Source organism: Lampris incognitus, chromosome 8, assembly GCF_029633865.1.
Source record: "Lampris incognitus isolate fLamInc1 chromosome 8, fLamInc1.hap2, whole genome shotgun sequence".
NCBI classification, from domain to species: Eukaryota; Metazoa; Chordata; class Actinopteri; order Lampriformes; family Lampridae; genus Lampris; species Lampris incognitus.
The window spans coordinates 50928742-50943496 of NC_079218.1; the positions used below are offsets into that span (position 1 = coordinate 50928742).

The following is a 14755-nucleotide window of genomic DNA, read 5'->3' on the forward strand; positions in this document are numbered from 1 at the left end:
ACTCACACAGATGCACTTCTGTTACGTACCATCCACATCAGACACAGATGTTAAAGATTCCTGAGGCAGCGGATAATGCATGCATACCAGCATTGATAAAGGGGGAAAATACCCTTTTTCTGTGAAACAGCATCCTTTTTATCAAACCTTCATACTCCACGTTCAGGAATAAGGGATCAGGGACACTTCCTGATTCCTGAACATGGAGTATTACCCATGTTTGTACAATTTACCAGTGTTCTGAAATATGAACTGCAAATGACAGCATGATATAGACCCCCCCCCACGTTATAAAAGATAGGGGTCTAGTTTGTTGGTCGTGACCTTACATTACATACGGCAGCATTTCCGAGATGGCGCCTAAGTGAAACAGGTTCTCCACAGAGTCACTGGTGTTACCATGTGATGTTCATGTATGAAGAGTCTCCACATTCTTAGACAGGCTGTGCAGCAGAGACCTCTGGAAGGCCTCATCAAAGGACTCAGGGATGAGGAACTCGAGCAGCAGGTCACAGATGCAGTACACCAAATGCCTGTTAAGAATTGCAGGATCAGGAGTTTGCTATATTACAGAGGGAGACTTACACAAGGGTACAGTCCACACAAATACAAATGTCTCACTTGTTAACGTGCTGATCCTGCAGAGAGTCCAGCATGGTCTCCAAACTCAGTCTGTACTTCTCAGCGCCCAGCATGTCAGTGATGATCTCTTGTGTGCACACAGAGTAAAACAGCAGATCAACAGAAACAGTAAGCATCAAAAGAAAATGAGAACCCCATAAAAGTAAAATGATCAATCTGCTGGCAAAATAATTTGTGGAACTGTGCTCGTGTTCGTAAGTAAAAACTGAATTCAAGAGGATGACCTCATTAGTCACCAGATGTCCCAGTTCACCCTTTACTTCTTAAAATAATAATAATTATAATAATAAAAATATAATAATAAATAATGTTATACTAATAAATAATAAAAGTAATAATAATAAAATAATAATAAATATATAATAATAATAATAATAATAAATATATAATAATAATAATATTTAAATATGAAAATAAATATGAAAATAAGAAAAAATAAGAAAAACCCAATGAGGAAAAAATGAGAAAAGGTTATTAAAAATGTCCTCAAAGGGAAACAAGCCCAGTCTTCAACATTATCTCCATCTTCATGTTGTAAGGATATCAGTGCATTAGCAGCCATAAAACTGACCTGGTCTTGTGTTTGTCTCTGAAGTACTGCTAAACGTACTGCTGAAAGTACTGCTGAAATTGTGCTGAAAAGCGTCCACCATCCTGTGACTCACCATCATGGGTGGCGTTCACTACATCAGCATTTTCTTTTACAACGTGGCCTCCAACGTGGCCTGAAGGTAGCAGCAAACCAGTAAGTAAGTGTAGTTTCCACATTCCCAGATTGCCTGCCTTTTCCACACAACTTCACCGGTATTTCAGAGACACAATGGAGTGGTATCCCTACAACATTTATTGAGATAATCCTTTAAACTATGATGCTATAAAATGCCTGCATGATGGCACTTTCAACCTCAACGCTGTCAGAAGAAGAAGCCGTCCAGTCAGGACAACTGATGTACGTGGACTAGAACTACAATATCACTTGTAACTTTGGTGATGAATGGTGCTGTGTGTTTGTGCAGACTATCTACACTCCACTAAATCTATTAAGAACACAGAGCGCAACCCCCCATACAGTGTATGTATAGAAGGAAATCCAAACAAGGGGCAGATGGGTGGCGGTGGGTGAGCGGCAGCCAAGCAATTATTACACCAGTAGGACCAAATCCATCAATGAGGGGCACACACTGGTTTCCTCCCATTTAATGGAGTGGCAGTTGGCATCGTTGAGGCCAACGCAGCAGTCAGCAAGAGCTTCCTGACTGAATCTGCTCTGCCTGTTAATAAACTGTTTTGAGGTGGAAGCAAAATATGTCGCTGATCCAAGTGGAAATAGTGGGGTTCCAAAGGACTGAACAGAATAATGCTTAAGTAGTAGAGGGATAACCATGAGTTAGAGATCTAGTATATGTCAGCTGACTCAGGCCTGATCAGCCATACAGACCTGGGACCAGCTGCATCAGACACTCCAGGCACTCCTCCTTGGTTTCTTCTATTTGAGCAGGGCTGCGCTCCGGCCGGGACTGGGCAGGCAGAATCCCTTCTGGCCACACGGCCTCCTGCATCACCTGCAGATAAATCACCCAGCAGGGGGCACTGGTAAGGTGCGCCACTCCAACATCCAGCCACCTAAGACAGATATGAGACAGTAGTTTGACAACATAACGGGATTGTATCTCTATTTTATTTATTTATTTTTTTACTGTAGATCAGACATTGTTGAATTACAGTGAAGCACAGTGTTGGTTCAACCTCTGCTCAGCTACTGTCTTTGCCCACAGTAAAATGACAAGGTCCAGACTTCTCTCTCACCTCACCCCAAAATGGTGGAACGAACTCCCAGCCTCCGTCAGAGCTACCGACCCATTTCCTTTAAAAACACTTGAACAGTCTCTTACTTAAACAAGTCAGATTTGTAATTTTCTCATGGCAATTATGCAGCCTCGTGAATAATTCAACACTATCACTGGTGTCGGCCATTACTTTTGTTTTGACTATACTGTCCTTCTTCAACCTGCACTTTATGCTCGTATTGCAGTAATATTTGTTATACTGCTATTTGGTACTGTCCATCTGCTTTGTATTTGATTTCCCAATTCACCGCCTCTTGATGATGTAAGGCGACACACTAGACTTGACACGAACTCTTGAATTCTGGATGTGAACTTATTATCACTACATATATATATATATATATATATATATATATATATATAAATAATATTACTTATTATTACGATATAGGTATTATATGTATGTGTGTGTGTATGTATGTATGTATGTATGTATGTATATATGTATATATGTATATATATACATATATATATACACATACACATACATACATATAATACCTATATCGTAATAATAAGTAATATTATTTATATATATATATATATATATATATATATATATATATATATATATATAATATTTGGCTCATTTGTTGAGCACTTTCTACACCATTGATGGTTTGGGGGGGGACGCTATATATATATATATATATATATATATATATAATTAATATTTGGCTCCTCATTTGTTGAGCACTTTCTACACCATTGATGGTTTGGGGGGAAAAAAACGCTATATATATACATAAATATAAAAACAATTTATCAAACCATGGACCAGATTCCCATGTAATACTGAATATTTGGACCTGAACACCGGGTCGGGGGACTTAAGGTGTACACACATGCAGTAAGTAAGCCAATGCTACCTCTCAATATAGGTGCCAAAGAGTAGTCTGATGGTTTTCTGGATGTTCTCGGTGCACAGCCAGCTCCACTGGTCCTTCATCAGCAGACACAGAATGTTCAAGGCCACGTCCGCTACCGCCGTGTCTTCTCACACAAACACACAGACACACACAGACGGTGACCGACACAGATAACGCCATCGAAAGCCATAACGCATAGCCACATAGTGGCATATACTTACATATGTATACTGTGAGACAGAAACATTAAGTGATTGTTTCTACTATTCCACACAAAGTAGACTGATGCCACACCGGGATGGCCGTACAGTGACAGTCTTATTTACTGCCTCCTTCGTTTGATTAGAATATGAAAATATGGAAAATAAAAATAGCCTCTCTACATCTTATTATACCTGCATGATGCTTAGCATGACTGAGAGAAGACTTGTCAGGTAAAAATATGCAGGGACAGATGTCGGCTCGATAGCAAGGGCTGTGAGCCAAACGACTTGTACCTGTCCCACGGGTTTTCCCTGGGGTCTTCCTGTCCCTGCCTGGCGGCCTGCAGCCCTGCTCGGCGTCTCCGTTCTTCCTTTCAACCGGCCCACACAGACGCAGCTCCTGTTCTGTGATGAAGCTCTCCAGGCCTGACAGTGTGAGGCCATTCAGTACCTGCAGAGCCACGGGCCAAGCAACGGGGTATTACTTATAGGAAACCTGGCATCAAACTCTTGATGCATGGCTCAATAATCCAGGTACAAACACCCCAAAAAAGTTGAACCAGTTCATCTGGACGCAACGTTTAGTGGGAGAGACGTTTCATCGCTCATCAGTCTCAGCTGGCTGCAGGCATCCTGGTACACCAGGAATCAGGACACGAAATGAAACGAAATGCCGTTTCCCCCCCCAGCTCACAGCAGTGCAACACAAAGACAAAAACACATCCAAAAACCACAACAACACACGTATCCGAACTAACACACATATCCAAACTGAACAAAAAATCACTGTCTGCCAGCCAGGATGTCTGTCGGAACCGCCGGTCTGCATGGGCTAGCAGTTAGCTTAGCCCGCCCCGCTTCCGCGTCCTGTCAGACCGCCCTCAGCGTTACCTCCTAAGGATGCTGCAGACCAAGCTCTCCCAGCCGATCCAGCACCAGCTCTCCCGGCCATCAAACAGAGACATCTTACAGTGCTGTGAGTGCAACTATTCCCCAAACCTCTGGGAATAGTACACATGGCCATTGTAACTCTCGTTAACCCTCACGGTAATTTGCATATGAAACCGATCACTGGTTTTGATTGGGACACAACAGTTAGGGTCGTTATGCCACTGTATTGTTTATAAGGGTGGGGGTACCTGCAGCCACTGTATTGTTTATAAGGGTGGGGGTACCTGCAGTCACTGTATTGTTTATAAGGGTGGGGGTACCTGCAGCTACTGTGTTGTTTATAAGGGTGGGGGTACCTGCAGCCACTGTGTTGTTTATAAGGGTGGGGGTACCTGCAGTCACTGTATTGTTTATAAGGGTGGGGGTACCTGCAGCCACTGTGTTGTTTATAAGGGTGGGGGTACCTGCAGCCACTGTGTTGTTTATAAGGGTGGGGGTACCTGCAGCCACTGCATTGTTTATAAGGGTGGGGGTACCTGCAGCCAAGGTATTGTTTATAAGGGTGGGGGTACCTGCAGTCACTGTATTGTTTATAAGGGTGGGGGTACCTGCAGCTACTGTGTTGTTTATAAGGGTGGGGGTACCTGCAGCCACTGTGTTGTTTATAAGGGTGGGGGTACCTGCAGTCACTGTATTGTTTATAAGGGTGGGGGTACCTGCAGCTACTGTATTGTTTATAAGGGTGGGGGTACCTGCAGCCACTGTGTTGTTTATAAGGGTGGGGGTACCTGCAGCCACTGTATTGTTTATAAGGGTGGGGGTACCTGCAGCCACTGCATTGTTTATAAGGGTGGGGGTACCTGCAGCCACTGCATTGTTTATAAGGGTGGGGGTACCTGCAGTCAGCTGAGACCGAAGAGGTCACTCACATGATGATGAAACGTCTCTCCCACTAAACGTTGTGTCCACATGAACTGATTCACCTCTCTGGGACTGGTATACAACAAAACAATTAAAAATAAAAAACAAAACAAATGCAGTTCATAAATGTCTCAGGTTGCTGAGCTTGCATGTCAAACGTCTTATTAAAAAGCTGATAACTTACCGAGCTGCCTTCACTAAAACAGTATGTCACCTTGGGCTGCAAGTCGGGTATGTTGAGAGACGGGGCAATTTTGCTGGGGAACCTGAGCCTCCTATAAATACATGGAACAAAATAACACAAGCAACAGTAAAAAACGACTTTTGTGGGGTTTTCTTTTATAAATTGGTGTGTATAATGTCCCTCAAATGTATAATGGCCCTCGGTGCGTTTCCTTCCTGGCTGCTTAACATTTGCCCGGGTGCAAAAGTAAGATTTTAAAGGATTTTTGTTTTAACAACCCGGGTCTTATTCTTGTAGTTTTTGTCATCGAGCATTTCGGTTATGGTATCATTTTACTCACCGGCTTCATTTCGGAGGGCTCAGACATGGTAGAATCACTGGACACAGCTTTACAACACTGTCTCATGACACGGTTAACAGTACCCTTAAACCTGTCCTGTAAAAGGCAACAAAACCCCTGGTGCCTCAGTGAGACCGTGGACATGATTTCACACCATCTGTGACCTCTCAACCGCACTAGCCAGGTAGTTTATTGGCTGTTACTACTACCTGTGTGGAGTATAAGCTGCTCATCCCTGCAAGGAGGGACATGACACCACTGACCCCTGTCTCCACCCAGGGGTCAGTGTGGACACTGTGGGATACTACAAGTACCTGGGGGTGTATATGGACAATAAACTGGACTGGGCTAAGAACACTGATGCCCTCTACAAGAAGGGACAGAGCTGTCTCTACTTTCTGAGGAGGCTGAGGTCCTTCAGCATCTGCCAGATGATGCTCGGGATGTGGTGTGAGTCTGTGGTGGGCAGTGCTCTCCTGTTTGCTGTTGTGTGTTGGGGCAGCAGGTGGAGGGTAGCGGATGCAAACAGTCTCAATAAACTGATCCGCAAGGCCGGTGACGTTGTGGGGGTGGAGCTGGATTCTCTGGCGGCGGTTTCTGATGCTGTTGAAGTTGTGTGCCATTATGGACAATGTCTTCCACCCACTCCATGACCTGCTGGTCGGGCACAGGAGTACTTTTAGTGATGGACTCGTTCTGCTGAAATGCAGTACAGCGCGCCACAGGAGGTCAGTCCTGCCTGTGGCCATCAGACTTCCCAGCTCCTCCCTCAGGGGGTCAGACACTCGAGTTAATGGTCATTAGACCGCCCTTCCTCTTGTGTTACCCCGTCGGGTTTTGTTTGTGGCGCTTGTTGTGTGCTGCGGTATAGTGCAGTATAGACAGGGTGTTATGTGCACCATGCCTGTTGATATATTTTGTTCGTATTTCTATTTCGTATTTTATCTTTTACTTCTATTTGTTTCTATTTTCTTGTTATCTTGTACCTTGTTAGTTTTTAGTTTTTTCCTTACTAGAGCGTGAGTGTCTGCAATTCCCCTCAGGGGTGAATAAAGTGGGTGGTGCAGCGGTTAGCGCAGCCGCCTCATAGCAAGAAGGTCCTGGGTTCGAGCCCCGGGGTAGTCCACCTTGCCCAATGACTGCTGGGATAGGCTCCAGCATCCCCGCGACCCTGAGAGCAGGATAAGCGGTTTGGATAATGGACGGACGGATGGATGAATGAATAAAGTATTCTGATTCTGATTCTGAAGCTGAACCTTGAGGTAGCACTGTGCAGTGTGAAGGACCATTGTTGATGATACTGGACTTTTCGTGTAATAACTTAACTTGCACGTTCATTTTCACTTCCAAATATGTGCCTTAAATCTTCTCCTTCTTCTTCTTTCGGTTTTTTCCCTGTTTCTCAGGGGTCGCCACAGCGGATTTTAGTTTCCATCGGTACCCTGTGAGGGCACAGCGCTAATGGAGGTCATTGTCAACCCAGGCCTCGACTGATCCGGTATGAAGCCTCGACCAACCCGGTACTGTCTTGTCAGTCTGCATAATCCATTCCATCCATTATCCAAACCGCTTATCCCGCTCTCAGGGTCGCGGGGATGCTTGGAGCCTATCCTAGCAGTCGTTATTAATATTTAATAATTATTTATTCATTTTAAATTATATTTCATTTTCATAGAAAAAAATTAATGTAATATTATATCTTCTTCTTCTTTCAGCTTGTTCCCTGTTTTTCACGGGTCGCCACACAATCCGCATAATGATTTGGCAAAATTTTTCGTTCGATGCCCTTCCTGACACAACCACTAACCCTATGGACGAGGGCATAGGTAAAGTGTCGGATGCCATCCCAGTATTCATGGACTTGTGCCCATACCTGTCACCAGACATGTGTGCCTTAAATAACTGGGTTAAAATGGACTTGGTGACACATGTCTGATGCTGATGTTCACTTGCCCCGTAAGATGTGGTGGTAAAGCTACGTATGTCCATCTGTGGCCCTGTATCCAAAATCTCCACAATAAAGCTGATGAGTAAACAGATATCAGAACCGATAAGCACAATGGCAAAACCTATGAAAACAAGACCCAGGCTGTTAAAGATAAAACAAAAAAAATGTAATTATCCTCTAACATGTTCATGATGTCATTGTTTTCCAAGTCACAAGTCTCAAATCTTGGCACTCAAGTCCCAAGTCAGAACAGGCAGGTCAAGTCCCAAATCCTAAACGTTGAGTTTGATGTCTGAAACAAGACATTATGCACTCTTGACCAGATTTAATGGCATTTGAAATATTTAACAGAGTTACATTTACGATACTGATAATTAATTTGTTAAATTTACCATAATTATGAATGTTTTTTCAAATTTGTATTTATCATGGACTGGTTCAAAGTGGATCTGTAATTATGTAAATTAGCAGTTGATTGGCTGCACACTAATTAAAAGCATTTTATCTGTGGGCTTGAAGAAGGTATCACGTCTTTCAAGTCAAAAGGCTCCAGTCCACGTCAAGTCATGAGTCACTGGTGTAAAGTCAGAGTTGAGTGGCAAGTCTTTTTCAGTTTGTCAATCAAGTCTGAAGTCATCAATTTTGTGATCTGAGTCTGACTCAAGTCCAAGTCATGTGACCCAAGTCTGATCCTCTGCTAATCAGTAAGGAACAGCTGACCTGTATTTTCTGCTGTCAGCTGTTCTCCCATCAGAGTCTCCTTCCAGGTCCTCGGTGGGGCTCTGGGGCTCAGAACGGGGGAAGGCTGTCTTCAGGGTGTCTAAAGCATGCACCACCATCTTTGTTCACAGTTGAGTTGGAGGGGGAAAAAATGAAGTTCAAAATCCAGGAAATTATCTCATGTTGATCAAAGTAATAAACCTTATTTATCAACATCATCTTTCGTTAAGTCACAGCACATGGTCTTCATTAGCTACTCTTTCTCACCTTATCAATTCTCGATTTGGCAAGAGGTTTTTTTTCAAAAGAGGGGCAACCATCTGTGTTAACAGCCAGGAACTCTTGCATATCCTCACTGTTGGCAGTTTCAGGAATATTGCTTAATTGCTAAAAGAAAATAAAACAGTTAAAATACAAGACCACACAAATCACTATTCATCTTGTACAATGAATCTCTGAATTTGATCTCTACTGTACTTTGAGAAACACATCCAGCTGGCCTTTACGAGTCTCCACTTTGTCACTGTCTGCATTGCCAAATGAAAGGTCAGGGAACAGTTTCTTTGGGCCTTTGACATCTGAAATACATAACAGGTAGGCATGGTAAAATGAGAATGATTGATTCTTCAGTCCATATACATTGCAATGCGGTGGTCTGTTCAGGTATATGGAGGATTTCCTCTTACTCTTTATCAACTTCTTGAGTTCTGGCTTCTCCTCTAAACGGGTTTGCAGGTTGAGGAACTCACTATATCGCCGACTGACAGTATGGTATGCCACAGGTTGCAAAGTGCCAAGGCTTTCCGAGTCAACCACTGTCTCATACTAGGGTAAAGGACAGCAGTTTATTAGTAGGTAATCCAGTAAAAGCAGTCGTCTCCTAATAGTCACTGGTCCGACATTAAATGCATATGAATAAGGACACATTACCTTTATAATGTAGAGCGTATGGGGATGTGCGCAGGTGCCACCACGTTGCTCTTTAGCAATGTCAGTGCCAGTGATATGCAGATTCTGGACGCCAACACGTGTCACTGGGCTGCTAGGACCCTCAAAATTGTAGGGGGTCAGATTAAGTCCTCTTGGAGAGTAAGTAGGGGGTTGCTCATGAGCAATACCTGCTGGCCACTGAGAGTCTTCTGACACCACCACCTTTGGCCCCAGAGACCTCAAAGGGCCAAAGCAGCCAGACATCTCATCATCCTTGAAAGTAATTGCACCATAGATGTTGGTTGGAGAAGCCCAATCACAGAAGCATTCTGCCTGGCCATCGTCTGAATCTGTTTGAATTAGGGACTCTCTGGAAATCATTTTAGACTCGGATGATTGGGAGTCTTGATCAGACTCTGGATACAAGCACGCAACTCTGCATGGGGTGAGCAAACCATTATGACACCTTTCTACTTTACCAGCACCAGCCAGGCTAACCATGCTTCCCTGTGAGGAATCCTTGAAATCCGAACCTTGGCTGTACTCATCATCCAGGTCTGAGAGAAGGCTGATGGGGCCAGTTTCATCTGAAGAGAATGAACGACATGTGGACCAGGAATAGCTCTGGATCTGATTTCTGTAGAGAGTAGATGCAGGAACAAATTCCACGGTGGCTTCTGATGATTCTTTGGACTTGGTGAATATGTCCACAATGGTCTGGTTGAGCCAGTCAGGATCAGATACCCTGCTTATGAGGGGCAGTAGCACATTACAGGTGATGAGCTCTGTGACCATATACCCTCCACTCCTGGTTTCCATGTGAGGGTATGGGACAAGCACATGTAAAATGAGGTTCACCAGAGCTCTAGAGTAGCTGAGCTCAGTGGCAGCACTGCTCAGAGCAGGATGAGGGGCCTCAACTTTGCTGTAGAACTGCCAGAGGCTGTCCTCATCTTTTTGAGACGGTACTGTTTTTGCCTGCATCTCCTTTGCTGTCATGTAGCTCTGAAGATGGCAGCCATATAGTTCTAAAGCTCTCTGAACCAGTGCTTTTCTGTCCACATGACAGGCTCGCTCCTTCAATTCCATTACTGATTCCAGCATTGAATCCCGCACCACACACTCGAACTCCCCCTCCTCATCAGGCAGCAGAGTACGGTACCATGAAGATACAAAATCACGTACGGCTTTATGGACAGCACTGTGGATCTCATGATCCAACCTCCGGTCATGCTCAGGTGAGTGCAGCGATGGCTGTACTTTACCCAGAGGGACAAAGTGCTCCAAGTGGAGTAGGCTGTTAGCATCCAATACAGCACGGGAACCGAGCCAACCCCCTAGCACCACCAACAGACTGGTAAAGATGCAGAGAAGCCAAACATTCACAAGGAGATGAAAGAGGACAAGCCATGCTAGCAGAGCCCCAATCCCTAACAGCTTTCGCTGTGCCATGAGCTCTGAGAAGGCCCAAGAATTAGAGCTCTTTGGGGAAGCCATTAGTCAGTGGGGTGTTGTGTCCTGAAAAAAGACATTCATATTAATTGTAATAATATTTTGTAAATTGTAATGATTATTACTTTTCTTGTGCTGGAAATCAACTTGTGCTTTTAAAGTCAAATATTAGATAATCTATTGTGAATTAAAAAAAATCAAGCTTAATCATAGCTCAAGTATTATCTGAAGGGATTTAACTACTGTATTTCCTGCACTACAAGTCGCACCGGAGTACAAGTCATGCTCAGCAAAAAACATGTTGCGAGGACAAAAAACACACACACACACATATATATATATATATATATATATATATATATATATATATATATATATATATATAGCGTTTTTTGTTTTTTTTTGGAAACCGTCAATGGTGCTGATAAAAGTGCTCAACAAATGAGGAGCAGAATATCAATATAGATGTAGGGGGGGGGGCCTTTAATACATAGCTATAGCAGTGCATGTGAAAGAGCGACTTGAATGCCCTGAAGGAGATGACGTGTAAGACCTGGTCTTGAATGTGGGTGATTCCTTTACTTCCATGATGCATGCAAGTGGAGGTTACCTCCCAGAACACCGCTTGGCTGTGGTGCAGTACGTTTCCAGCATTGACTGCATTATCTTTCTGCACTGGAGTCGTGCTTTTACTATGGTGTCCTCTATATGTGAGTGAGGCATTTTGACAGCCAGATACCAACAACAACAACTTGGTTTTGTATAGTGCCTTTCAAGGAACCCAATGACGCTTTACATTAGATACGAACAAAAAAACAACAACAAAAAAGACTAAAACAAAGATCAAAAGACTACAGACTATAGGCCTTAGTAAGAAGGCAGGTTTCCAAAGAAGCAGCATTGCGGATCTCTGCTGGAATAGAGTTCCAAAGGGTGGAGCTGCCACACTAAAGGCTCTATCCCTAAAAGTCCGCAGGCTGGTGTTGGGGATGGAAAGCAGGCCCGTGTCTGCGGACCGCAGATTCCAGGACAGGATATAGGGGTTGAGGAGGTCTGATAGGTACTGGGGGGGGGGGCATGGGCATGGAGGGATTTATAGATGAGGAGGAGGATTTTATAAGAAATGCGGGATTTGACCAGGAGCCACTGAAGGTGGACAAGGATGGGAGTGATGTGTTGCCAGGGCTTGATGCGGGTGAGCACCCTGGCAGCTGAATTCTGCACACACTGAAGCCTGTCTAGAGCTTTGCTAGGTACCCTAGACAGGACTCCATCGCAATAATCCAGACGGGACGCGATGAAGGCATGGATGAGAGTCTCTGCCACGGAGTCTGACAGTAATGGCCGGAGTCTGGAGATGTTTTTGAGGTGAAAGCAGATTTGGTGACAGATTTGATGTGTGACTGGAATGAGAGGGTGGAGTCCAGAATGACACCAAGATAAACTCCTTACTTTCACCAAGACTCCATAGAAAAGATTATAGTTTGCCCACAGGTGTACTGGCTAAGGAAGGGGTAAAACTGAAAACTGATGCAGAAAGTATGATTACTTAAACTGCATAGCCTTTGACAACAAGCTATTATGCGCTTAGCTTACTAAGTAACTTTTAACTTAATTATCTTCTCTACTTAATGTACATAAAAACGAATTACAATAATGGAGCAATTAAACCTCCAGATTATTGCACATAAATCTATGAACTAGAGAAAATAGAGCATGTAGCTATAACCGTGTATGAGCTAATGCAGTATGTACCTTACATATATTATACACTCACATGATGACATTTAATTTCTGTATTTCTGTAATTGCAATGGATGGATGGATGGATGGAATGGATGGAATGGAAACAATCAACCATAAAAAAACAAAGATACATATGGACGATGCTGCCATACAAATAGACGCGGATTAACTAAATGCAGGTCTGCAATACTGTCCTCCATGAGGTTGACCATTAATTTCCTGTATCTAATCACATGAAATGGAATTAGGGAAAATACTACAATCAACCACTAGAGGGTGCCAAAACCAAAAATTTAAGAAACAATACAACTGCAACAGAACACGTCGTTTCTCTCCATTCTCTTAGCAGCTCTGACGAAATCATTTTAGACTCGAATGATTGGGAGTCTTGATCAGACTCTGGATACAAGCACGCAACTCTGCATGGGGTGAGCAAACCATTATGACACCTTTCTACTTTACCAGCACCAGCCAGGCTAACCATGCTTCCCTGTGAGGAATCCTTGAAATCCGAACCTTGGCTGTACTCATCATCCAGGTCTGAGAGAAGGCTGATGGGGCCAGTTTCATCTGAAGAGAATGAACGACAGGTGGACCAGGAATAGCTCTGGATCTGATTTCTGTAGAGAGTAGACGCAGGAACACATTCCACGGTGGCTTCTGATGATTCTTTGGACTTGGTGAATATGTCCCCAATGGTCTGGTTGAGCCAGTCAGGATCAGATACCCTGCTTATGAGGGGCAGTAGCACATTACAGGTGATGAGCTCTGTGACCATATACCCTCCACTGACTATTAATTTCCTGTATCTAATCACATGAAATGGAATTAGGGAAAATACTACAATCAACCACTAGATGGTGCCAAAACCAACAGTTTAAGAAACAATACAACTGCAACAAAACACGTCGTTTCTCTCCATTCTCTTAGCAGCTCTGACGTACGACCATCCCATTCCTTCGCTCATCTTATTCACTTTCCCTTCCTTAATTCTTTTTGGACACTGTGCTGATCCCGTATCATCACTCCCCTTGCACTGCAGGCACTTTGCTTACACTTTCTCAACTTTACAATCTTCTACGATGCAGTTATCCTCCCCACAGCTCCCACAGCTCCCGACTCCACTACATGATGCAGCAGCATGTCCATATTCCTGACAACAAACCCATCCGAGAGGAGCTCTCTCATGCGTCCTCCCCCTGTAACACACATAACCAAGGTACACGCTTCCTGCCAATTCCCCCTTCAAAGGTCAAACACACAGAATGACTGCCCTCCTCCCCTTCACGGAATCTAGTCATCCTTGCCTCACACACACCTGCCTCTACTGACTGTGGCACGCCACTTACCACTCCCCTAATCCGGGTGGGAAGCAAGTCACACAGATACCTTAACTTTAAGAGCTCCGTCCCTCTGACGCTGAAGAGATGGGCGATGAAAGGTTTCTGTCAATTAACGCTGTGTTCAGATGAACCGGTTCTGCTTTCTCTAACTTTGAGATACAATCAGTGATAACCATAGGCGTTTCTAGCCCATTTTTGGGGGGGTGCTGCAGCACCCCTAAATTGAACCCCAGCACCCCTAAAATTGAAGAGATTTTTTATTTTTTACTGTATGTCCATGTTTAATAAGCTGAAGAAATGTCAAAACCATATCCAGTATATGGTTTAAACGTAATATTTTAACAACAAAAAAACAGCACCCCCCCATGCTTCGAAAATGGTTTGATCCACCCCCCAAATTTATCTTGCCTGGCCGGCCAGCACTCTGGCTGCTCAGCACCCCTAAAGCTCTGATCCTAGAATCGCCCCTGGTGATAACCATCCCACTTCTAGCTACGTCTCCAAGCTTTTCCCCTACAAACTTCCTGTCCTCATGTGGGTCCTTGAATATCCCGTCTTCTCGTGTCACGGCTATCTGTCATCTCAACGAGACGCAGCCCCTCTCTTCTCAGTGACTGGCTAGAGTCGCCTGAGCAATGTGACGTGTTCCTCTTCCTTCTCTTCCTTTCAAACGCTTCCGGGTTCTCGTTTTCACTTTTCCAATTTCCCTCTCTGACTCC

At 44.0% G+C, this 14755-nt stretch overlaps 1 protein-coding gene across 1 annotated transcript; it reads right to left on the reverse strand.

The window, feature by feature from the left end:
• Positions 1-409: 409 nt before the first annotated feature.
• snx19a (sorting nexin 19a) lies at positions 410-13471 on the reverse strand. The gene is made up of 12 exons (XM_056284350.1): positions 13175-13471; positions 9496-10977; positions 9252-9390; positions 9043-9143; positions 8833-8952; positions 8566-8684; positions 5558-5648; positions 3856-4012; positions 3359-3482; positions 2081-2265; positions 622-709; positions 410-533 (listed from the first exon to the last, which is right to left on the reverse strand). The coding sequence occupies exons 1-12, from the start codon at positions 13469-13471 to the stop codon at positions 410-412; spliced, it is 3027 nt and encodes a 1008-aa protein (XP_056140325.1).
• Positions 13472-14755: the final 1284 nt, after the last annotated feature.